Below are 26,773 nucleotides of genomic sequence, written 5' to 3'. Positions count from 1 at the left end.
AGGGCACTGGAACAGTTCTGCAGGGCCGGTGTGGAGTGTCCCTCTCTGGAGACATTCCAATCCCATCTGGATGTGTTCCTGTGTCACCTGCTCCGGGTGATCCCTGCCTTGGCAGGGGAGGTTGGGTTAGGGTGATCTCCAGAGATCCCTTCCAACCCAAACGATTCTGTGATTCTGTTATTTTACCTCGTTTATTTTGTACTGGCAGAGAGAGGAAAAGCCTTTTGACTCTTTCCAGGCCGCTTCTATATATTGGCCTGGGGAATTTCAAACTTCGGCATAAAAAACCTCTTACTAGATCGGGGCACAGCCGCCGCTCGCGGGACAGCAGCCCTGGCAGAACTCCAAGATTGTCTCGATACGACCGCCCCTCTCGTCGGGACAGCCCCGGAATGGCCGCTCCGCCTCTCCCGTAGCACCGACCCGGAAAGCGTTTGGAGGTCGCGCCGGGAAGATGGCGGCGCCCGGGCGGTGAGGGGAGAGAGGCGCAGGAGCCGTGGCCATGAGCGCCGCCCGCCGCTGCTGCCCGCGCCGGGCGCTCGCAGGTACCGCGGAGCCGGAGGGCGAGAGGGCTGGTGTGCGGGCAGGGCCAGGGCGGCCCGGGGCTGCGCTGTGGAGCGGTCTCCGGAGCGTGCAAGGGCCATGCGTGTGCGAGGCGTTCCCGTGTGCCACACTGCGCTGTGTGTCCTCCACACGTGTTTGGCTTTGGTGCTGTCCTATGGCAGCTGCTTCCTCTCAGCGCTGCTTCCGTAAGATAATCTTCTCGATAGTGTATATAGTAGTGGGCCAATACTGTATCCATCACCAAGGCTGCCTGAGCTCAAGCAGAGTTTGGACAACGTTTTCAAGGTCAGGGTGGGTTTGTTGGGGTGTCCTGTGAAGGGCCAGGAATTGAATCGCTGATCCTTGTGGGTCTCTTCCAGCTGAGTATATTCTGTGAAAATGCATCTTATTGGAGCTCTGGAATTTGGAAGAAGCACCAAAAATTTTTGGGACATGCCTACAGTTCAGTTTTGGGCCCCTAGGCATAAGAAAGAAAAGGAGGGATTGGATTGTGTCCAGGGAAGGGAACGTAGCTATGAAAGGGTCTGGAGCACCAGAAGCAGCTGAGGGAGCTGGGGGCCTCAGCCTGAAGAAAAAGAAGCTCAGGGGAACTTGCTATTTTCAACAATTCCGTAATAGGAGAGTGCAGCCAGGTCAGGCTCTGCTCCCAGGGAACAAGGAACAGGATAAGAGGAAGCGGCCACAAGTTGTACCAAGGATATTAGGCAAAATTTCTTCACTGAAGGGGTGGTCAGGCACTGGCACAAGCTGCCCAGGGCAGCGATGGAATCACCATCCCTGTAAGCGGTTCAAAAAACGTGGATGTAGCACTTAAGGACATGGTTCAGTGGTGGACCTGGCAGTGCTGGGTTAATATTCAGACGTGACCTTAAAGGTATTTTCCATCTTTAATGATTCCATAATTCTACAGTGTCAGGTTTTTCACCTGGAGCAGTAAGTGTTTTCCCTCACCTGACCCTGGTTCCCATTTGTTGAGGTGTGCTTTGTCACAGCAGACAAAAGGCACTGTAGTCTTAATTAGAAGCAAACTCAGTGGCAGAGAAGAAACTGGAATCTACTGTTACCTTTTTTCTTGTTTTCCTTTAAACAGGATTATTTGTTTGGCATCTGAGGAACAGTGGCATACCACAGATACCATGCCGGTTTGTGCACCTTTACCATGTGGCCAACAACAGGTTGATTACCTTTCAGTACTTCAACTTTCTCAAACGAATGGTAAGTCAAGAAGTGTATTTGTCCCGTGTTTCTTGTTCAGTCAAAATGTTAAGTCAAAATAGAGATTAGTTGATAAAAGTAATGTTCTTCTTATCAGCCAGACTCAGGCAATTCTAAGCATCTGCATTTTTCACTAGATCAGAGTTAAAGCACTTGGTATCCTAAAACATCTGAGGCTGGAGGAAACCTTTTGTAGCAAGGACAGTGCCTTGTATGGCAAAGTTGCCTCTGCTTGACAGGAGGCTTCTGTGTTCCTTGAAATAGTGCACTCAATCTCCTGTTGAGAATCATGACATAAAATTATTTTAAAATCATTGTTTATAAAAATGCTAGTAAAGTCACATCTTGTCTAGTAGTCGTACAAGTGTTAGATGGAACTCATGAGTGGAGGTGGTGTGTTCTGAGTTAATCAGTTTAATTGAGTCAAAATTCCTGAGCTCATTAAGTTAATGGATTACATTTACAGTGTGCTGTTAGTTTTAGGTATTAAAAGAGCAATAATTATCATTCAAACCCTTGAAACTGGATCTTCTTCTTTGACCAGTTGTATCATATATAAGTGGATGGTAGTAATTTTTTTTAAGTGTGCTGCTGATCTGAACTCTTGGCATTACTCTTTCAGAATTGCAGACCACTCTTCCTCATTGTAATTATTACTGTGTACTTGAAATCAAGATTGGTTGAAAGTTCTGTCTTTCTATGCTTCTGGTGCTTGAAATATATAGAATATTTTGGGGAAGAAAATACGAAGGAGAATCTAAAAAGTCTTTTTTTATTCTGTGTTTATTCTGTGAGCTCTAAAAGAGCAAACAACTCTCCTAATTTGTTGTTCAGTATATGTTCCTTTGAAATTTGTTGTCTGCTTAATTAAAAGAAAAAGACCAACATGGGAGATGATTTTGGTAGATGGTATTTTTTGCCATATTTTTAATTTTTTCATTTCTTAAACGTGTAGAAATTTAGTACTTACATTTGAAAACTGAAGTTGTATGGGCATTTATATATTTCTCTGTTTAAAGGTGAATTTTGTTTGGTCAGAGGTTGGACTCAGTCTTGGAGATCACTCCAACCTTTATTATTCTGTGGAATTGATTAGTTCTAAGTCAAGTTGTATTACCTGGTGGTTTTGAATATGAATGAAGAGTTTTCTGTTGTAGCTAAGGGGGAGGAAGTAAACTTATTCAAATGCAATTCTCCAAGCTTACATAAATATTATTGATTCAGCTGTGAGTTGTAAAGCTGATTGTGTAATATCTAGGCCAACTTCAGAAGCCTTTCTATGTTTTAAATAAGTGTCTGAAATTCAGACTAACTCAGTTGTGTCATGGAAGTAATTCTCCCAACAATAACAAAATTGCAATAGTATTGTCGTGTTAATAAAGTGGAAAAGACAGAAATATCTTTATTTATTGGTTCTAACATTTCTCATTGTATTTAGTATGTAACACAGTGCAACAAAGACCTCAGCCAACGAGCCAAACCCAAGTCAGATTCAATTGTCTCTCCTTTCCATGAGCTTCAGCAATTGGATCAGGAAAAAAAGATTGTACACAAAATTAGCCCAGTTTCAACTGTTCATCAGTTGGAGACTGAGATATCAAGCAGAAATGAGTTGAGAGCATTGAAATCAGCTGCAGAAACAGAAGACTCAGTCATACCAGTGGGAGCTGAATCCAAAGAAGATAGGCAATGGAAAGAAATGAAGCTACGGCTGGATGATTTGCCAGGAATTTTGGCACGGTTGTCCAAAATCAAGCTTACAGGTAATACTGGTCATTTTTTTCTCATTTCTCTGCATTCTGCTTGATAGCAGAATTCTTTGGGATCTTACTGGTATGGTTTAGGTTTGCATGTGATAATTCCCACTTTACTGATATGTGTTAGGAAAATTGTTTTATGGAAGCATTTAATAGTTTTCCCATTAAATTTGTTTAAAAACAATGAGAGGAACTTGCATCTTGTTGTCAGCTAGTTTCTGGGAAATAAGCAAGCGTTAGTAGACAGACTATGGTAAAACTGAGTAAGGAAGTGAATTTACAAATAATGTGTTCATTGTTTGAAGTTGTCTTGCTTAAGTTTACAAGTGTTCTGTCTTATTTATATGCCTTTCACTGTAGTGCTGCTGGTTGTGAAATTAGCACTAGAAGTCCCAACAAAGTATAATCAAAATAATTTTCTATATTAGAAAGGAAAATGTTTGAGTCTGACCAACTGAATTTTATAAAAGAAGATATGGTTTACTTTTCAGTGATTATGTTGTCTCTTCAAACCAGCAAATTGTTAAGTAATTGCCTTGTAGTCTTAACTACATTTTGTCTTGTTCGAGTAGTAATACTTAATAAGTTACTCCTTTATGTATAGGAACAACTATAAATTACCCCTTTGCCAATAGGTAGTGCTATGTGTACTGTTATTTCTAAGGAAATGTTGACTAAAGCCTTACATCTTGTCTATGATATAAAGTCCAAGAACTCTAATTTCCTAAGTCCTTGCCTGGATGCTCTCCAGTGGGTCAAGTGAACTCCTGATAATAAGACTGTTCTTTGTCGATAAAATTTGTTATAATGAATTTTCTGAATTCAGTTTACTTTCAAAACCATTTTGATTTGCAATAGAGAAGTTTTCATTGTTTATTTTTCTGTGGAAAAATCTTGCAGACTGCATAGAGTGTATAACAGTAATTTACATTTTCATCTCAGAGTTGATGATACATCTTGTGTTTTTGATTTGGCACAACTGATCTTGTTTGCACATCCAAATTTTCTTCCTCATTGTTTTTAGAAAGCCTGAGGGCATTTATTTTGTGTTGGTAAAGAGTTTGATGAGAGGAAAAAGTGTATTTTGATATTTAATATGTCACTAACATATTAGACTTGGAAATTTCAAACTCAGGTTATATAAAGCTCTCACTAGCACATTCAGCAATTACCAGGATTATTTGCAGCAACTTTGCGGTACATATAGCCTCAATTGTTGCCTCATCTTTCTTTTTGCATTATACAGGTTTTACCTTTTTCTCACCCATGCTGTTCAATTTTAGTAATACTTTGCTTCTCTTGGGCTCACCATGGGTAATTTGGAAGTGCTGTGTGAACAATTAGCTCTTCTGGCATAATTTTACTGAGGTGATTTTATTGAAGTGTCTGTTACATGAAATTGTATGGTGTGCTAGCTGTGGAAGTAGAACTAAATTTAAAAATTTCACTAGATCCAGAAATGAAAACTTATAATGCTATGATTAAGGGACCAGAGAGAGAAAGGATTGGCTATTGTTGAAAGCATTTGAAATGTTTTTTTTAATGTTTGCTGATGGGTAAGCTCAGTGCTCCTACCACATCTCAGTGTTACTAGTGCTCCTCAAAATAGGAGTTTCAACAACTTCAGCAAGATGTGAGAGTATCATTTTCAAGGGAAAACAATTTCATGTGATACTTTTTTATGTGGCCTCAGAGTTGCTGCAAATCTCTTCAACAGTTCCTAGTAGCCTCTTTTAACTAGGCAAGCACCACTCCGGATTTTAAATAATGTATAGACGACAAAGGTTAAGGAATTTCATTCCCTTAGGATTGTTGTTTTCAATGAGAGTGCCTTTTGAGGTGTAAGCTTGACTGCTAATTTCTGAACAGCCGTACAATTTTTAATCCAGCTTGCAAGCCTGTTGGGAAAGGGACTGTGATTTTAGTTTATCTCTGTCTCTGTTGTACCTGGAAGAGTTCTTGATCCAATGTAAGTGTGGTAAACTTTACCTACTGAGAAGTTATAGACAGATACAGAAAAAAGACTTAACCTCTTTTCTCATTGTGATCTTTATGTGTTTGGTGTGCAGATTTTTTGGAAGTGGAAAGTGTAAAAGTAAGTTGGATGAAGAGAACTTTGTAGGAGGGGAGTTCTGTTGTTGGTCTTTATTGGTCATGGGATAGTGTAGGAGATAAGCAGGAATAATATTGTGTGTAACATGTGGAGCAAGGAAAATTTTTTCAAACTTGTGTAATCATTTAGACAAATTATAAATTCTGTAAAGACTATGGTGTTGTACTTCTTTGATTTTTCTTTTTTTAAAGACGAATAAATTCTCTGAGGTCAGTTTTTAAGTTGCAAATGTCAAACAACTCAATTCCTTATGCCTGTGAAGTTCTGATAGATCTCATATCCTGTGTGGTTTTTCTGGCAGGCACTTTATTTATACTCTTTAGAGTATGAAATAACAAAAAAACAAACTCTGCATGATGCTGAAATGGGACTTCCTTATGCTCTGTTTTTTTCCCGCTGCTGCTGGAAGGAGATTTTTTGTTTGTAGTGTGAACTGTACTTCACCTTAGAAAGGAAATGAGTTTTGCTATTTCCATACTCTCCTGCTTCATGTAAACTGCAGCTTTTGTGGCTCTGCCATTAGAACCTCTGCCTTAAAAACAGGAATAGATTTTTTGTTTATATTCTTTTGCCATAGAAAACAATTAGGGAACTTTCAATTAAATGTCACATAATCTACCTTTTTGGGTTCAATTTCCATCAGTTCTCATCTCTGTGATGTTTTGTGTTGGTTGCTCTCTGAACCCTACCATCCAGGCACTTGGAATGCTAATGTATCTGTCTGATAGGTTTTCAGAATTATAAATGCATTGTTTTCAACTTGATCCTGAAGTTGATGTGTAACTTAAAACAGGAGAAAGACAAGGGAAGGTATGGGAATAGGAGGAAATTCTAGCGATTTATAATGTTCACGCACACTAGGAATTTCAGGTTGTCTCATCTTCTTAAATTTAACTTCAAATTTAGATTTAAGTATTGTTTTCTCTGAGGATTAGAGATGAAACTCAGATGAACTATATGTAAAACCACAGGAAAATCAAAGTTCATATTTTAGTTTGAGCAAACTGATACGATATGAAAAATGCTGAGTATTACCTTAGATAACACTCTAGGGTTTGTGAACATTTCCTTGTTGTTACTCCTGTAGCATGTTGATCTTTCTGTGAGGACAAGCACCCAAATTGGAACAGGCTCGCCCATCCCTGGAAGTGTTCAAGGCCAGGTTTGATGGGGCTTGGAGCAACCTGGGATAGTGGAAGGTGTCCCTGCCCGTGGCAGGGGGTTGGTAGTGGATGGTCTTCAAGTCTGTCCCTTGCAACCCAAACCATTCAGTGATTCTATGATTCTGTGATGTATAGCACCCTGTGTCTTTAAGAAAAGACTGAACATGGTATTCAGTGCTCTAGTCTGATTGACAAGATTGTCTGATCAGACAAAGGTTGCACTTGATGATCTTGGAGATCTTTTCCAGCTTCCTTGACGCTGTGATTTCATAGCACTTGTCTAAGAAGTGGATTAACATGGGTGGACATATATGCTAATTTCTAAGCATTTTCAGTTTTGAAGACCAAACTAGATTTTTTTTTTTCATATGTCTTGTTAAAAGAAAATAATTCTGTTGTGTGTACTAGGAAACGGATGGAATGTATTGGATGTATTGGTTCTGTATGGATTTGTGTCTGTGGAATAGTGATCCTCTAGCACAAATAATGAATCTGAAATCAGAAGCCTGAGATGATTGTGAACATCCTGCTTCATCTCTTGACTATTATGCATCAGTGACATGAAGATGACAAAAATCCAGTTTTGCATAATGACTCTTGATTCTTACCAAACTGCGACAATGGCTAGATAAGGGCCCTGTGTTGTGTTTGTAGGCTGAAAGTCTGGTAGCAACTGCTATAGTAAAAACTTCTGTTTGCTTTAGTGGTGTTCCCATATGTTCACAGTTGATTCTGAAATAATAGCATTTATTCGTTAAATGGTAACTTCAATATAGCCAGAAACTTCGACAAAGATTTATTGGTTGTTATTGTTCTGATTGTTGCTAGTCTACATTTATTAACAGCTCAAAATATATTTCATATACTTGTCAAAGTAGTTCTTTTTTTGTGATTATTAAACCAATAACTATTATCCCATCAAAGAAACAAAGCTGAATAGTGGTAGCTTTCTGGCATTTGGTTTTCCATGCTACAAGAAAAATGAATGAAATAAAAAGAAACCATTATTACAGTTCATTTTTAGCAAAGTATTTTAAAATTGTTTGATGGTAAGAAGAGGTTATCTGCTCTGTTTGTGATATTGCACTTGAATTTCACATGATTTGATGCAGGCTTGTTTCAAATCATTGTCCCAGATTTAAGTTTGCTTCAGAAGCTTGGCCTTTATTAGTGGGCAGGATCTGTATCAAAACTTGGATGTGCCCAGAGAAACCTGGGTTTACAAAGGGCATTTTGGTCAGGTGGGTAGCACAAAATACTGCTGCTACAGTTGGCTTTCCAGAAATCAAAGTGTGAAAACTCAGGAAGGAATATTTCTTCAGCTTTTTGGAAACTGCATTCCTTTAAGAGCTATGTACACATTTGCAGTAAAACAGTGAAACTGTTTCTTCAAAAAAAAGTACAGATGCATTTGCTTTTCTCCTTCCTTATATACTGATATATCACCAATACATGAGTAGAAGGGACTTCTAGAGCAGGATTGATTTGCTTCGGCTTTCTGTGCTTTTATTTTAGCTTGGCTACTTTTTAATAGTAGGTAAACAAAATATGGCATAGTGATTCATGTGGTATAAATGCAAAGGATTTATAAATGCAGAGTGCGTTGTGATGAAGTGGAAAAGGAATGTGAAGAACACACTAAACTTTTAGACTGTATTTTTATGCCAGAAACATTATTTTTCTCTCTTTTTCCATTAATATTTTCTTTTTCATCTACATTAACATGGGAGATAAATGTCCCCTGTTAATTCCTGTTAAAGCTAAAACTGTTTAAAGGACTGAAAATAAGGTTGAGGCTGAGATCACAAGTTTAAATATTGGCTTCTTTTTGAAGAGCGTGTATAATGCCAGCTCCCATCAACAAGTCTTAAAAAGATCAGTTCCACCTATTATGCAATAAGGTGAAGTTAATTTGGCCCCTAATGCACTAAACTAATGGGGATTAAAAAACAAACAGAGTCAATGACCTCATTCCCTTGATGTGATCTCAATTAAATATACTTTTCCTCCATGAGGGAAGTTGAAGAGTAAATGATTGCTTCCACAGTTAAAGAAAATAAACTTCCCAGTCCAAAGGGAGCATTTTCCTATTTACTGCTAATGTGTTGTATTGGAATATCTGGGTAATGAGGGAAGCAGGGAATGCCTGGTGTGCAAACCCTGCCCAAACAAGAAAGAATACCTGATTTAATGGGATAATGGAGAGGGTGTACTGCAGCCTTTTTAAGTGAGATCCTGATAAGTCATGCTGAAATGACTGGCTAAAATTAATCTGGAGAAATCAATGGAGACTTTAATTAGTGCTGTAACCGTACAGTGTTAGAATTTCTTTGGGGTCAGGGTAGTGGTAATGTTACACTGACTGTTTGCCAATCCATTCCACCTTTCTTCTCCAGTAAATGAGTTGGTGTTTTCCCATAATAAATTGGTGTAAAGTGCTCTCTAAGATAAGTTTTAATTAAAGTCTTGTCTAGAAGTGAGCTTGTGATTTATTTTGCAAAAAAAGTGAAGGTAATCACTCTTGAAAATGCAAATGCCACTGTTCACTGTCATTTTCAGTGCATTTTTTTAACTCTCTCAGCTGTACCAATGCATTTCATGTTTTTTTGTGCATTCCTAGGGAGGATTCAAGAGTTTGGAAACAAACATGGTGTTGTATTTATATAATAAATAAGATTTAGTCTTTTAGAATGATCAGAACCTTCATGATCATTTGTCTGGGGAGGCAGCAGAATTTGTGGTTCACTGTATTGTAGAAGTAGCCTGTGAATCCAGAAAAAGGCTAAATAATTAATACTTACTGTAATATGCACGTTACTATAATAACATTTAGCCATCAATGGATTTTAATACTTAGAGAAAAGCAGTGATGAGCAGCAAGTTTTCTCCCTTGTGTTTTCAGAATAAAATCGTAAGGTTCTTATGCAGGCACAGTTCTTGAAATGAGCACTTTGCATGTGGATACTTACTGGCAGGTCTCTGCCATGACATTTAGTTTTTCATCTCAAGTAGTGCTGTTTAATAGATAATCTAGGTATTCTTGGTCAGCAAAGGTTATTTATTTGTCATTCAAATTCAGACGAAGAGGAGACTTTGTAGGAATTAGGAAGATAAGATCTTGATGTTTTGATTTAAGGTAGCTGAGGTCTGAAACATGTAACTACCTCAGAATATAATGTAAATGCCTTCTGTTTAATAACTAATAATTTCAGATTGTAAGGTTCCACGTCATGAGCAAGATGTTCCATAAGTGTGCTGACTTTTATAGTATAAGAAATTTGTCGTGTCATATTATTTCTTGCCAAAAGTGAGGTTTTTGAGACCTATTATTTGGCTAATTACAATATTAGGATTGAAACTTGGGTAATTTTTATTTTAAGGATGTGATTTGCAGTACTGTACTAAAGTTACAATTTTGCATGACAAAACTGAAATGCATTTTTATGAACCCACTCAAATTTTGAGGTCATTAAGTGTTGTTGGGTCTCTGATGATGTGATTGTACTTTCAGCCCAAAGTGGGCATGTCAAATAGGAGCAATGGGAACAGGGGTTGTGCAGTGAAATCACTGTAGCTACGTGCCCTAGGTCTCTCTTTGCAGTGCTTAAATTCCTGCTATAATTTTATATAAAGTATATATCTCAGTGTGGGATTTTTTCTTACTGTTTCCTTCTGCATTAGACTTTACAGTGATGTGTGAGTTACTGGAACAAATCTTTGTTCTGTGCATATTGTGTGGGGCAGTTTGGTCTTGTAGTAAATCCCTAAAATAGGGAATAGAGAGACACAAGTTGTATCCTCACATCTGCTAATGTGCTGCTGCTTTTGGGTTTCTTATTTCATCTCTGGCAGTTCTCCTTCTCATTTTTGATTTCCTTGTATAGAGTGTTTGTAATAATTGTACCCAGCCACTGTAAACCATAAAAATAGCAAAAAATTAATTTGCACAAGAGTTCTTTCAGGGTTTGAAAGCCATAGCTCTGGTGTTATATACTAAGGTGGTTTCTTGTTGATGCTTTGAACTGTGCTCTCACATGTTTTGCAGCTCTGGTTGTCAGCACCACGTCTGCTGGTTTTGCCATGGCTCCAGTCCCTTTTGAGCTCACCTGTTTCCTGCTCGCCTCCCTTGGAACTGGCCTGGCATCCTGTGCTGCCAACTCCATCAATCAGGTCAGTCCATCTCTTTTTCTGTACAGCAAACTGGTGTTGTCCTGGCTTCTGAAATGCTGCCAGGAGTGTGATGGAATGGCCGGGAGTCCTATGCCTTCAGCTGCTGGCTGAGCTCTGAGCTGCCAAAACTGACACTGCAAAAGGAATATATGCCTGAGAATTCTAGTGGAGTTGCTAGGCACAGTGTGTTTATGTAGAATGGAGTTGATGAGGTTTTAAGCCTCCCAATAATAATGTTTATCTTGGTAATACCCAAGCCTGGGTCCCAGGAAATGACAAGAAGAACTGGGTAATTGGAGTATAAGAATAACCAGTGGGGCTCCAGCCTCATGGACTGGATTCTTCAGTTGTATTATTGTATGATCTTGTTGTATCTGTCTTAAGAGTGGCTCAGATCCACTTAAAACATCTGTAGTGGGACTTTAGTGGGATTTTGTCCAGGCTGGGATCATGGTATTTTCTGCACATCTGCAGAACGTACTGAGAACCTCCATTGTATGGAGGTTGTTCCATGCCAGAGGTGTTCCAGGTGCCTGAACTTGAGCTTCCCTGCATGTGTGAACATGCCTGTGGAGCTTGATTCTGATCTTGGCTCTCATGGACTCAATTGTGAAGCACAGTGGCTCTTGGGCTCTCCCTACCTCCCAAAGGAAAGCCTAATGAGTGAACTGGTAATAACACTTGTGGGTGCTGAATGGAGTTTCACAGTGTAGTAGCCATGGTCACTTTCAGTTGTAAATGTGGCCTGGAAAAAGAAGGAGCAGCAGCAGTGCTCATTGACATTTGACAGCACTTCATGATTTCAGCAATCACTTGTGAGTCCTGGGACTGCAGTAGTGGAGGTTTCCTGTGATCCACACCCTGGAGTCAACTTGATTGAGTTGGGCTCTTTGATGTTTACACCCTGTAGCACCTCAGTTGTAGGCACATGATGTGTTTTTTGGGATTGCACCCATCAGCATCCATTTTGCTCAGCCTGAAGTAAGTCATATTTACTGTTTTTACAAGTTTTAGTGTTTTTTCACTGAGCTTAAAATTGGGGCAGGCAGCTAACTGTTTTCTCTGCAAAATGGGAAGGATGATGCATGATTCTTAATTGCTTGGGGATGTTTCCGTAGCCTGCCTAACTTGGAAACACATAGCCTTGAAAAATAACTTTGAGTAAGTCATCCTGTTTTCTGAAGAATACATTTAGTTATCATGTATGTATTTTTCAGAAAAAGCTGGGTAGAAATGCTGTCATAACTAAGGTGAAGTTTTGCTGGGCTTGATACGATTTTAGATGCACCCTTTTTTCCTCCCTTTTTTCCTTTGCTACCTGTTTAATATGAAAAATTAAATTTATGGGTTATGCTTTGAAACATATGCTGTCATATGTACCTTCACTTTTGATGTGGACTAAGAGAATTAATGATTGCTTATTTAGAGACTCCTGTGCACCTTGTCTTGAGATTTTGCTAGATCTTCTGAAGAGGTGACATTCGCACACAAATAACTGGTTTTCTTTGTCTTCAGCTTCTGTGTTTTGCTCATCGTATTTTGTCCCAAAAATAGGCACTTTTTAAACTCTAGGAAGCCATTTTTTAAGCTCTTGAATTACTCAGGAGTACAGGAATTCTGTGCTGTAATTTGGAGTTGGGCACTTGGGGATAGGAAAGGGTAGTTGGGAGGAGTGCAGGAACTTTTGTGCTGGGGCTTGTAATTCACTCTTTACTCGCTGCAAGTTACTCCAGCCTCACGATGTGTCAAACTGCCTTTCACAATTTCAGCTGAACACTTTAAATTTTCACACTCACTTGTGTTGGGCCACTTGCCTGTGTAGAGAGACCTTGAAGGGAGATTATTCCTACTAAAAAAAATAAGGAGCAGAGTTGGTAAGGAAGCAAAAGGAAAGAGTGGTTGGTGATCTGTTGTTTATCAGTTGATCCTTTCACTTGTTGAGTGTCCTTTTCCCGGTGTTACTGTCTCTGAATTGGCTGGGAATTTAATTTTCTTTAAAGCTTTAAAGCTTGAGTAATACATCTTGACTGTTGGGAAGGAGCACATTTGACTTGGAACTTCCTTTATTGCTGCTTTGCTGTGTCCATTGCTCCCCATATGCATCCACTTCTCTGGCAGCTCATGACTCATGTTTCCCCTGTTGCTCCTCGTTGTTCCTTAAGGACCTTTTTATATGATAACCGTCTTTCCGCTTCCCATATTGCTATAAATCTGTACATCTTTAAGGGCAACTCATCTTTCCCACTCCTTGTTTCTCTGATAAATCTGTGTGCACAATTTACAGTCCCCCCATACGTCGTGGGAAGGTGAAGTGTGAATTGTATCAGAATCTTCCCTGTGATTTAGGACAGGATGTGAGTAGCCTGGTCCTGTGATAATGTAATGAAGTTTCTGTAAAATTCATGGAAGTGTTGATAGAAACTTGTAACTGGTCAGGTTCTGAGATCTGAGGAGTTTTTCCCTTTTTTAAAATTTCTCTTCTTTCAACTACTTGATTTTTAGCAATGTGGTAGGAGCTGAGATGGTTTTACCACCAGTGAATTAAGCTGAATTAACTGTTTAAAGGTTGACTTAAGGCCTGGGGTGGGAGCCAGGCCTGTGCTAAGTTGTACACAGACAGCAAAACATTGTATTTTATTTCTTTACAAAGTTGGTCTGAAACAATCTTCTAATTATCACTTTCTCCTTGTTTTCAGGTGGTTGTGTGTCATACTCTAAACTTATTTTTTCCTGTCTACAAGAGCCAGAAAGTTACAAAAATGTGCCTAAGTGGAGATTCTTGCCCCACTTTCAGTGTTTCTAACAAGAAAGCAATTAAAAAACCCTAGTGCAGATTGACAACTTTGTATTTTTTCATTGTTTATAGAAGTACAGTCTGGATAGTTATTCAGGTGTGTGTTTAGAAAACTGTTTCACAATCCACAGATTCTAAATTTTAGCAGTGCTTTACAAGGCAAATAGAAAGAACACATTTTCATGGTAATTCTGTGAAACTAGACAATGATTTTTAAGGAGCTTGGGACTTACTGTTTTGTGACTTGAGAGTGAAAATGTCTTATTGGAAAATACAGACAAAAATTACAAAAGGTAGATGTGGTGCCTGCAAAGTCATTCTAAAAACAATTGTTTAGAAAATGTCAAGAAAAGTATCTTGTAATAATCTATGTCGCACAGAAGTTTTAGAGAAATAGACATGGGCTGGTGGAAAATGTTATGAATTATGGGATCTGGATAAATATCAGAAGGTCCTTGGGTTTTCCCATGGAGTGTGTTGGGTCTGTGGGCTGTGAGGGAGGAAACTCCTATGGGAAGATACCAGAGAACAGATAGAGGTTTATTTCTCTTGTTCTCCACCAGTATTTCTGCCTCTGCCTCACTCCTTCCTATCACAATACTTCAGAGTTGTACCTCACACCTAATCCAGCATTGCAGTGGCTCCAAGAGACAGTGCTCCCTGGTTCTCTTCCACGTCATCCAACACCACGTTATGTCTTCTGACCCTTCAGAATTGTACTACAACATGTCACCACTTCTCAGTCCCACCTGCGGAAATGGCTTTCGTCTTTTTTTCCCCTCTCTTTCTAACAATGTTCTTTCTTTTTTTTCATCATTGAAGTAATGTAATATTATTTTGGACAGGTGTTCTTTACTGGTATTCTGTCTTTTGAAAATAACTGTTATTTTACAGTGGGTTTTAATAATAATAAAAAAATCACCTAATGCATTTACCAAGGACTGGATTGAGACACATTGTGTCTATGACATTACTAAGCTGGCCAAAACCTCCAGAAAATCTCATAAGAAGGGATCAGTCTTATTAGTTGCAGTTATGGTAATGAAATGGAAATACATTCTGGGATTTTGTCTGGTAAACACTGCATGTTAATCTTGAATCAAACATGAATGCTTTAGTGTTGTTCCTTACCAGTTACAAATAAATTAAGTAAACCCTTGGGTTTTTGATTAGGGAGGACTAATTTAGTAACTTCTTTTTTCCCATACTCCAGGTTCTCATAGAAATGGAGTAGGAGAAAATTATATTAAGTTAGTTAATAATCTTTTGCTTTTTCATAGCTCTGTTTTTTGATGATATTTGAAAGCTCACTCAAGCTTCAAGGAGTGGAGGATTACATGTATATTAGAGAGAAAACATGTCAATTTTGAGACTTCTAAGATAGTCACCTCTGATTTATGGAGAAGGAGATAAAACATGAAGAGATGTTTACAACACAATACATGACATTAAAATGTTAGAGGAATCACGTGCACATTTTATATGTCAAGTACATTCTTTCGTAACTGCAGCATGGCTAAAAAGTGGGAGAGAACTATAAAGATGAAAGCAGGATGTTTAAAGTGGTTTGAATTTAGTAACTGAAATAAAATTATGTGCTTGTACATTGACAAGGAAGGACACTGGGCTGATTTTCTTAGCTGAAGTTAGAGAGTTGAAAATGAGGAAATCTGTAAATATGTTAAGCAGGATGAGAGAACAAATTAAGTTAACATTCCTGCCCCTTCAAGGTCTGATCTGATGGCTGTGTTTTGCTCTTAAAGTCTCATCTTCTCCTGGCAGTAGTGATTTCTTAGAAGTGTAGCTGCAAGGAGAGGGAGGGATGGGTTATTATTAAAAATAATGGACTGAAATTTAGGATTTGAGTTCAGTTACCACCCCAGGGAACCTATGTGTGGTCTTTGGTTTAAGATAAACTGTGAAGGTCATTTGGATGCTGCAGGAGGCTGAATAAAGTAAAAATAAAGCAGCCTTTCTTCCAGTTGTCAGTTCACTTACTGGATTATCCTCATTAAAAAAAAAAAAAAGTTAAATTGGATCTTCTTTTATTTGGTCTAAATCTATTGTCTTTTGAGTTTTAAAACCATCACTCTTGTCCTGTCACAACATTCTAAAAAAGTCTGTCCTCATATTACAAGTCTTCTTTAAGTACTGAAAGGTTCCAATGAGCCTTCTCTTCTCCAGGCGAATGCCTCCAGCCTTCCTAGCTTGTCTCCAGAGCAGAGGTGCTCCAGCCCTCGGAGCATCATAGAAAGTGGTGGCTAGTGACAGATGCCTGAGTTATTGATGAAGTGGAAAATAAAAATGCCACGATTCTGGTAGTCCCTCTGTCCTCTTTCTCTTTAATCCTAGTACTGAATTTGAACATAAAAGAGAACTGCAATAGTTCTGTTCCCCAAAACTAGCTTTGTTTTTGGTGTTCTCTCCATACCAAACTTCTCCTACCAAAGAAGTATTTTACTGAATGTCCATGGTATAGGAACTTTTTATTCTGATGCTAGTATTATTAATATGCTCTACTCCAAGTTGGAGGAGCTGACATCTGTCAGTTCATGCAGCCCACCTCCACTCAGTGCAGGAGGTTTTTGCTAAGTAAACTCCTCAGAGTTCTTTCTTGCCCACTTTTGAAATCTTTGAAAATTTATTTTTTGCTCCTTCCCCTCACAGATAACTGCGCTGTCATGTTGGAATGAGAGAATTAATTTTGAATGCCAACAAGATTTGCCCCATACAATGTACGTAAAAATAATGTAATTGATGATTGAAGTGATTTAGAAATAGTCTAAATTACTTTCCAAGGTTTTGGCTTTCCAGATCGGAATAATTCATGCCTAGCTAATAGCACCTTTCCCCTCCTGCCTCTGGAATGATCCCACTGGCAGGTGCTTACACTTTTCCTGGGAATGGCAAATGTCAGTCAGCTCAGTCAGGCCACACTCCCACATTCCCAGTTGCTCATTTGGGATTCAAACCTGATGCATCTCTGTCTCTGCCTGAAGTCCCTTTGTTTTGACTGAACTGATGGCCTGCAGCAGCCACCTGGTCTTTCATCTGCCTCCCCTCTCCGTTCCTGTCAGCAATCAAACAACTGGCAAGGAGGGGTTATTAAAACCTGGTGTTGAACTCCACACTTCAGGACTGTCACTTGGCAGATGCAGCCTGGGATGTAATTTACAGAGGATAATAAATATGAAAAAAGTGCAACACTGGAAGTCTATTTTGTGCTGTAAACTCTGTTGATATATGCTGCTTTGATGTTTTAGCTGCTAGGCCACCTTCATTAGTGGTCATTGAAGATCATAACTTACAGCTCCAACAGATGATTCATAATTGCAACAGTTGGATCAATTTAACATGGTAGAATTGTTGATATTCAATAGGACTAGCTCAGCTTGTAAGGATAAATTTCATGAGCAGTGAGAATGATGAGCTCTAATGAGAACCACCCTCTGAAGGACTGATAAATTTTAAATGTAAATATTATCTTTGCAAAGCATAAATCATTTGACCCACAACTGAAGCTTGATAAAGGGTCTTAGAAAAATACTATAAATTAATGCATACCATTGTTGAAAGAAACTCTCTTTGCTCACATGCATATTGTGTGAGCATGGTAGGCAAAGAGTCTTAAAGGATGGATTCACATAACCCTTAGGTACTTAGACTCCAGTCACCAATGTGATGTTCAGCAAAGACAATGAAAATTAGTATAATGACACCTTTGGTACTACTTTCTCATCCTCTGTGGCTCTCACTATTAGCATAAAGCTTCAGATTCTAGGAGAGTCAAAATATTTTGATTTGATTCTTACTTTTGTGTTGCATTTCATATATGTTCAAATCCAACAATGACATAAACAGTGGATAAAAAAATGAATTTAATGTTGTGCCACCTTTTTATGGATCATCCTGCATTCTGATTTGATAAAGACATTTTTCCGTGGATGCACTAGGTAAGTGTGTGCCATTGTTAACAGGGCAGATTCTCTTTCTCTCCCTGGTTGCATTGCTGATGAGTAGCTAATTCGCTAAATGAACATCAGCAGGGTGGTAGGTTGGTAAAGGGTAATTTTTGGGGATGTCAGTGTGGGAAATGCAGTCCCCTTTGTCCTGCCAGGACAGAGCAAGGGAAACAGCCTTGTGGTCCTCTGCTTTCTTTCCATCTGAAACTGTCCTTTCATCTGCACAGGCGCTAGTGATAGACATGGGCTGGGAGTGATCAGATTCCTGTTATTCTGAAATACCAATGTGATGGACAGGAGCTTTTGGGTCACAACTTCAGAAGCCCCTTAACTTCTGTACATACAGAGTTCCTTGAGATGATGCATTTGGGTGCAACAGGAAGTTTTGTCTCGTTAGCACCACACTCACAGGTTCTGTGGAAGTACTGGGTGTGGGCAAGGTAGAGGGTAAGAAAGAAATCCTTTACCAATTGATGAATTGTCAAGAATACTTCAGTGATGTGGGATTTCCTTTAGATCCAATGCCAGATTTCCCCCAGAAACTCTGATCACAGGCAGAACAAAGGAATTTCAAAGGGCTGAAATGAGGGAATGTGAAGAGAGAAGTAGACAAGAAAGAGAACGTAGTACTTAGTAAGATTTATCTGGCCTTTTGATCCATAGGGGTATTGCCTTTCTAAGCTTAGAAGAGTGAAAATAAGTATTCTTTTTTGCCAGTCTTTAAGTACATGTTTTGACATTTTCCAGTAGCTCAGAATTCCTTCAGCAGTGCAAGTATTAAATGCTAGACTTAAAAGCAGTGAAATGTGACTTTCTTTTTGTAATTTAAATGGTGCCATATTCAACCTGTTGCCTTGAATTAGACTCCTGGCAGTTTCAGAAACACCAATACAGGACCTAGTGGACTGTGCTGTACGAAATATACCAACAATGTGGGGAAGTACAACTCATAAGGGTTAAGGAAAATTATTTCTTGATTCACTGAAACAGCCTACCGATACCGTTTCTTGGGTGAGTAGCTCATTGAAACACAAATCCAGAGCGTTCTTTCAGTCCTTTTCCATCTTAATTATTTTAGGGTTCTCTCAAAATTTCCACTGTTAAAAAATATTACATAAATACCAGGACTTCAGTTTGTACTTTGTCATCTTAGCATTGGCAAGGATTTATGTACAGTAAAACCGAGTGAAAGTCCTCTTGCTTTAATTTTCCGTGACTGTTGTCTCTGTTAACATAAAGTTTCATTCTGCTGTGACTTTTGACTTTGTTCCACACTCTGGTTGTCACACTGCCTCTGAAGAGTTGACCTGCCTAGGAGAGAGATCGTTGTGCTTTGCTGCAAGCCTGGGCTGGAGCAAGCACTCATATGCTCTTGTTTGTATGGGCTGCAAGACGTTCAGTTACCTTGTGCGACTTTTGACTTATTTTTTCCAGAGCTGCAGGGCTTTACAGGAAGGTGTAGTGCGGTGTTGGCTTTTCTGGCCTGATCTGCCACAGCTTCAACAGGCAGGTGTCCCAACGGAATCATCCCTTTGTCTGCTGTAGCTTGTAATAGAGAGAAGGAAAAAGAGGTACCTCTAGGATATGAGAAAAGGGACAAGAGTGAAGGAAAAAATAGTGGTAATGTTCCCACTGGAAAGGGAAAGAATCTTTCTTGTGCAGTTGCTGGGACTGCTGGAAGTGTGATGTTAAAGAAATGAAACTCTTGTTTTCTAAGGATCTTGTTTTCTAAGGACCATTTCGGTTTTCTGTAGGGATCTGGTATATATGTGGGTAAAAGTCTCTGTAGCCTATGTGGTAATCACAGCATTGTAGATTCATAGACTATCCTGAGTTGGAAGGGATCCATCAGGATCATGGAGTCATATACAGGTGTGTTGGTTTTGCACAGCCTGGTTTTTGGTAGCTTGGGGCCCACAGAGGTGGCTTCAGTGAGAAGCTGCTGGAAGCTTCCACCGTGTCTGGCAGAGCCAATCCCTGATGGCTCTCAAGATGGATGTGCTGCTGGCCAAGGCTGGGCCAGTTAAGAATGGCAGTAACTCCTCTGTGATAACATATTTAGGAAGAGAATCAAAACAAAGTGGGACACAGTTTTTTTTTCTAGCCAGAGAAGAGGAGGGGATGAGAACATGCGCAGGAAACAATGTGGAGACACCAAGGTCAGTGGAGAAGGAGGGGGAGGAGGTGCTCCAGGCACCAGAGCCGAGCTTGCTTTGCAGGCTGTGGTAAAGACCATGGTAAAGACCATGTTAAAACAGCTGTGCCCCTACAGCACGTGGGTCCACAGAGGATGCAGAGATACACCCACAGCCCACGGGGGAGGTGCCCATGCCGGGGTGGGTGGGTGCCTGGAGAAGGCTGTGAGCCTGTGGAGAGAGGGTCTCTTGCCTCCAGGCTGGAGCAGCCTATCCTTGGAGAACTGCACCCCATGGAAGAGTGACCCATGCTGCAGCAGTTGTGGGACGACTGTTTGCCCATGGGGAGAATTTATGTTGCAGCAGGTGTGGTAAGACTGCTGCTTCTGAGATTGGACCCACGCTGGAGAAGTTGACAGAGAACTGTCTCGCCTGGGAGGGACCCCACAGTCTCAAAGGGGCAGGACTCCTCTCCCTGAGCAGCAGCGGAAGAACTTGGGTGACCAAACCTCCCATGCCCTGTCTCCCTGCAGTGTCAGTGGGGAAGGAGGGAGGGGTTGGGGGAAGAAAAGGTGTTTTTAAGGGCTTATTTTACTTCTCATTATCCTCCTCTGATTTTGTTAGTAATAAATTCATTTTGTACCTCTAAGCTGAGCCTGTTTTGCCCTTAGAGTGTTTTCTCCTGGTCCTTATCTCAACTCATTAAGCCTTCATTAAATTTCTCTCTCCTCTGCCCATCTGTAGCAGGGGAGGGTGAGTGTGTGACTCTCGTGAGTACCTGGCGTTTGGTCAGTGTCAAACCACAACAACAGGACACCCCAACAATCCCATCCTGTGCCTGAGAGCTTTGTCCAAATTCTCCTTCAGCTCTGGCAGCCTTGAGGCTGTGACTATTCCCTGGGGAGCCTGTTCAGTGCTTGACCACCCTCTGGAAGAAAAACGTTTTCCAAGTATCTAACCTAGACTACCCCTGATTCAGAAAGTGTGATGACTTTAGCATGAAGTACTTGATTATTGCAATTCTTCTTTCTTTTGTCACATTGATGCTTTTTTATCTTTATATAAAATTTCACTGTTCTAGTAGATTTGCACAGCTATCACAGTGATATAATTCTTTTGATTATTCCTTCAAACTCCATAAATAGTTTGTTGGAAAAGCCCTTCTAGGGTTGTCAGGGTGTCAGGTCATGGGAGAGCCTGATAAGACGCTGTCTGACAGAAGGGATGCACCAGTGGGTGGGTTTGTTTCCAGTTTGGAAAACTCTGTGTCATATGCAATAGCAGTTGTCTGCTCCTGTGCCAGGGCTCATTTAAACATTTTTGAAGGCACTCTAACAGGTCTTTGAAGTAGAGTATGTGGGTTACAGCAGATACAGGTAACAGAGGAGCCTTCCCTTCATGTCTGTGGTGGTAGCACTGAATTTTCATATTTATTTTATGAGTTGCAGTAGTGTCTTGAGAGTCTGGTGATTTTCCAGCATAAGAAGGTAATGATGTGTGTCCTGCAGAGTTTGCAGTCTGGGAACTTCTAGTGTGAAAGTTAATGGGTTTGCCTCTAAAACCAAAACACTTCTGCGAGTCGCACACTTTGGCTTTTTGGGGGAGCATAGAGAGAAGATTGAAGATCGAGTTGATTAGTCTGTAAAAATCAAAGAAGGTGGTTACTGTTGTGAGAGATATGGTCTTGAATGGAAGCAAGCTTCTTTAAGTATGTAAAAATTCAAGGACCATCCATCTTTATGAACATGACTTAACTGAACCCTGGAAGTGCTGCAGCAATTATTAAGATTTGTCGAAGCCTGTGAGTGTTGGTATAGTTACTGACTAGTGCAGCTGAGAGTTGACTGAAGATCAACACACGTCACACCCTACAAGAAGCAAGAACCTCACTGAGAGTTGATTTATGCAGATATATTCCTGCTCATAGAATGTTTTTTAATTTTTCCGTGTATTGTTATTCACAGATTGGGTTGGATGTTGCTCTAGGCACTAGCAAGGTATGTTGAATCTTTGATTCATGCTTGGGCTGTGGAAGAGCTTTCCAATATGTGATCTACCTAATTTATGGTAGGAAGAGCACGTATGGCATGTACAACATCCATGTTGCCAACTCTTGGGGCATTTGTCAGTTGTCCTAAAAAGATCTCTTGACCCATAGTTGCTAACGGCTGGATTTTTTGTTTTAAAATTCATCATTCATGACACATTCTTTGGGAAGGTGTAGATTATCTATCTATCTATCTATCTATCTATCTATCTATCTATCTATCTATCTATCTATCTGTAGCTCCACAATTTCTTGGGTTCTGGTGGGAAATGGCCATCCAAATTGCACAAAAAAATTCAGCAGTATCCCTGGTGAGATTATAACACTGGTATGAATAGAAAGCTGAAGTAAATTTTTTTTTAGAAAATTTTTATTTGTAGTGTTGAATAGCCATTTGCCACTAAGAAACTTTTAAAGAGGATTCCAAGCCTAAGCTGTTTAATGAACGAGTAAACCACAGCTCTGGGCAGTAATCCGTTTCTTCGGGCTTTTATGAGATCCGCATGGAAACTGAGGAGGAGGTTAGTTTTCAATATCAAAATCATTAGGTACATCATCCAGATTAAAAAGCATAGGGCATGCTGGAAGTATCTTTAAACTAGGACAAGAAATAAAATGGGACATGTGGATGGAGATGTAAGAGCTATAGCAGTTTAATAATACAAGCTTTGACTTTAAACCAGACGTGTCTGCAAATCTCGGGGGTTTCATATTCTCAGGTCACTAAAGGCTAACTCTGCCTGGATCTGTATAGATTATGTGAATTTTTGAAGTAAACCAGACTTCTAGAAGATGAAAATATGTCCCTATATTTCTCCTTTTAAGGCTTCTTATTACAGTTGAGATTTATGTTGGTGCACCCAACATGAGCAATGAGAGACATGACAATCCATTGTAACTTCAGAAAGTATTATAAAGGTGCTGGCATTTGAGAGCAGGCTGGATAGTTTGGCCTCAAACTCATTTTTATGTTCTGAAATTAGATACTTCTAAAAATAATAACCTCTTACAAGCTGCTTAAAGACTTGGAATGCCTTGTGTTTATTAAAGGGCATTAAAAGTAAAATATTATCTTTGAAGGGCATCCATTATAGAAGTGTTTATCTGAAATGGCCTTAGGCAGCAAGGGAGCAGAATAGGGAATAAAAAATACAGTTACAGTGAAGGGAGGTCTCTGCTGTGTTTCTCTTGCTGCTTGTGCTGGTTACAGCCTGATTCCCAAAGTTTTTTCACCATTTTTCTTGGGCTCTTCCTGGCAGTAGGAGTGTGCAGCAGAGCCAGCCCTGCTTCAGGCAGGCTTATTCTGCTCAGCTGAGTTTTCCTCAATGAGGAGAGTTCCTGTTAGTGTGAGGGTAAGTAGCAGAGCCATTTCTGGAAGGGACTAGTGAAGAATATCACCCACCTGGCAGAGTTCCGGCTATAATGGGGAGATGTTGAACTGTGATCTGTGTGTTGAGTGCACATTCTTCATCCTTGATTAAAGTCATCAGGGCAAGGACCACTCCTGGTGGAAATCATTCGTACCTCCCCTGTAAAATGACAGTTGACTTCAACTCCCTACTGATCTGGATGTTTCTAAAGTTTCTTTTGAAGTGGAGCCAGGAGGTGATGCAGAGGCTTATGAGCAGTGGAAGTTTTGTAGGGAGATTTCAAGCATTTTATTAGAATTACTGCTAGAGTCAGAGAATATAGATAGCCTATGAAGCACAAACTTTCTTCAAGTTGTCATGCAGATGTGATTCCATATCTCTGGCCATATCTGGGATTAACTTGGAGTAGAGTTGGTTTTGTGCCAGGATCATGTAAGAATAAATCAGTTTTCAAATAGCATTAAGTAGGTGACAGTGAGGCAGAGTGCCATAGGGCAAAACACAACTGGCTGGGAGAAGATGTTTAGGAGATCGTTATTTACTCTCTCTTGAAAACAAGAATGAGAACATTTAGGAAAAGGCAAGTTAGAAATGAACAAAAGAGTGTAGTTGGGCACTGAAGAGGCTTCCCAGGGAATGGTCATGGCCCCAAGGCTGTCAGAGATCCAGGAGTGTTTGAACAACATCTCAGGCACAGAGTGGTATTGTTGGGGTGTTTGTGCAGGACCAGGACTCCATGATTCTTGTGGGTCCCTTCTGAGTCAAGATATTCTGTGACTGGGATTCTTCAGACAGTGTAGAGGTTTGGTTGTTCAAGGTTTTGGTGATGGTGCTTGTGTCTCATTTGATGTTTTGGGATTTGCTTTGTTTATTTTTCAGTTTCATTACCAACCACTTGAATTACATTGACACATAAAAACTAAACACAAGAACTAGGAAAAAAGTCCCAAACAACCAAAAACTGAAACCCCCAACAAATTCCACGCCTAACAAGCTGCTACTGAAAATTAAAGGTAGTAGACAGCAAATTGCTTTTCTGTCCAAAAATCCAGCCGCTGGATTCACTTGACTGTCAAAATCTTTGCTTCTGCTGCTGTCACCGCTAACCTTTTGTAAGGTTTGCTTGGAAAGCTGTAACCTTTCTTTCTAAGTCTGGATTTTGCTGCAAGTGCTTGGGTGGCTTTTTTTGTCTCTTCTGTTATAGGTTGTGACACTTATGTGTTTTTTTTGTTTGTTTGTTTTGGTTTGGTTTGGTTTTTTGGGTTTTTTTCTGATTAAAAAGAGAGCTAGGAAAGGCTGATTTCAAGTAATTGTATCAAAGAGAGCAATAGAATAGAGTCAAGAGCTTAACTGCTTTGAAATAAAACATACTTATCACAAAGGGCTCTTTACGTTGCTGGGGGATGTGAAGAAGTGGTGCTTGGAGATTCTTTTGGAAGATAGGCCCTTTTCAGTGGGATCTAGAGCAGAACGATGAGTAGAAATGGCTGGTTACATCTCAAAGTAGGCTTGCTCTCTGTTTCACGTTTAATTCTCTGTTACTGCTGAGAATATAAAATTTTAACTGTGCTTCAGGCAGTCATTGTAAAAGCTTCCTCCTTACTGCTTTGCCACTCTTTCCAAGATCTGTTCATAGGGGCCAAAATTGCAGAGTATTTCCTTAAGCCACTCTCTCCATGGATCAGTGTCTGTTCTGGTGCTGCTTTGGTGATACAGATTCCATGTGTAGTTGTGACTGCCTGCAACACTTCCAAAGAAACCCCTCGAATAAGTTATCCCGTGACCTATTCATTATATAATTTTGCTGACTTTGGATCTGCAGCTCAAGTACAGAAGACTTTTTCTTCTGCATCTCCAGACACTGGAGATATACTGGACACATATGCTTGGATACGTTTCTTTAAATGCCTGTGAGTTCTGTATGAGCATTCTTCTGCAGGCTACAGTCATTGTATTTCAGAAAGTGGCATTAATTGTGATAATGTAGCATAGAGCTCCTCTTTGTGAAATTCAAGTGTTTTTAACATCACCACCTTCAAAGACAATAAAAATTCCAGTCTACATTTATCTATTCCCATGTGAGGAGTTACTGCAGTGTATACTGTATCATTCCATATGAAATTCTTCTGCTTAATAGTCTCATTTATACACAGTTGTCTGAGGTCAGTTTTCCATTTTGAAGTTGTCAAACAGCTGTCAAATTAAGAGACCAAATCCCAAAGTTCATTTACATTTTATGCCATTCTTTGGGTGCCTGTTTCATATCTTAATATAACTAATGATTTATCTGCATATCTTAGTTTTCTTTCTGCACTTGTTTTTCACAGATGTTCACATCCTCTCTTTCTTCAAGGGCAGCTCTTAAAATAAAACTTGTGTAACATTTCATTTGGTGAGGTTTAGCTATACAGCAAAAGGTAGATGGTTCTGTATCTTCAATGCAGGCAATGAAAACAGTTTAAATTCTGCCTTATATTAGTGATCATTTGAATTTTGAACTGAGAAGCAGAACAATAAAAAGAAAGATTTGAAACGTGCTGCTAGAAATTACAAAAAAGAAAATCTCCATTTCATTTATTTATTGTTGGTTTTGGCTAATAGCTAGCCCAGCTATTGATTTCGTCCTGTAACTTTAGATTTCTTGTTCTTCAATAGGAAACCAAAATGAAAGGGCTTTGTTCACAAATCATCTTTGTAGTAAAATGTATTCATTTTTCATCATGGGGAATATCAAAGGCTATCACAAGAGTGAGAACACAGATACTAAATTGACTACTGTTTGTGGTTCTGTGGTATGATGATTCTTGCATCAGTGAGTTCCAAGCATAAATTTATATGATGAAGGTTTGGGGATTGTTTTCTTATTTATTTCCACTGTTGTAATGATCAAAGGAATATCTCTATACATGCCATTGATGTTTTACTACGAAGTACTTAAATAGCCCGAGGTAGCCCCATCTACTTTATAAAAATTCCTTAAAGACAGGTAGGACCCTTGGGAGTTAAATGTATACTTTTGAGCTTGGTGTGTTGTCAGGGGAGGAAGGCAAGAGAGGTTCTGCTGCAGGCCTCAGCAGTTCTCCGTAGCACTGAGATTTAAAAGGCTCTTTTAAAATGTTGCCTTAAATTATGGTCACTGGGGGAAGTTTGTCTGGGATGTGCTGGGCTAGAGAATGTTCCTGTGCTATTTCAACATCATTCACTAACGTATTCAGAGAGTGTAACTTGATTAACTCTTTACAGGTTTGGGGGGAAACACTCTGGTCTACACATATGTGTTTGTAGCTGCTTTACATTCCGCAAAGAGATTGTTTCAAGGCTGTCTATCCTCCTTTGTTCCAGTCACCTCAAGACACTGCTTTGCTAAGGAAAGGGAAACAATATCCGCACTATTTGCTGCATTTCATAGGCATTTCATAGGCAATTATTAGTCTTTTCAGTTGATGGGATCTGCATTGGGATTGTAATAAAACACAAGTCAAT

The 26,773-nt window shown here is 39.6% G+C and overlaps 1 protein-coding gene across 1 annotated transcript in view; it reads left to right on the top strand.

Annotated features, from left to right (window-relative positions):
• The first annotated feature begins 388 nt into the window (after positions 1–388).
• The window catches only part of LOC134556700 (protoheme IX farnesyltransferase, mitochondrial), a 105,891-nt gene continuing 79,506 nt past the window's right edge, over positions 389–26,773 (top strand). Inside the window, exons 1-4 of the mRNA XM_063408941.1 lie at positions 389–545; positions 1,655–1,779; positions 3,218–3,542; positions 10,858–10,982. Coding sequence (XP_063265011.1) covers positions 503–545; positions 1,655–1,779; positions 3,218–3,542; positions 10,858–10,982 — 618 coding nt within the window. The 5' untranslated portion in view covers positions 389–502. The remainder of the gene's footprint in view (positions 546–1,654; positions 1,780–3,217; positions 3,543–10,857; positions 10,983–26,773) is intronic.

The sequence above is a fragment of the Prinia subflava genome, chromosome 12 (assembly GCF_021018805.1).
Source record: "Prinia subflava isolate CZ2003 ecotype Zambia chromosome 12, Cam_Psub_1.2, whole genome shotgun sequence".
Lineage (NCBI taxonomy): Eukaryota > Metazoa > Chordata > Aves > Passeriformes > Cisticolidae > Prinia > Prinia subflava.
The sequence above is the reverse complement of the archived record's forward strand: the minus strand, read 5'-3'. Positions and strand labels throughout refer to the sequence as shown.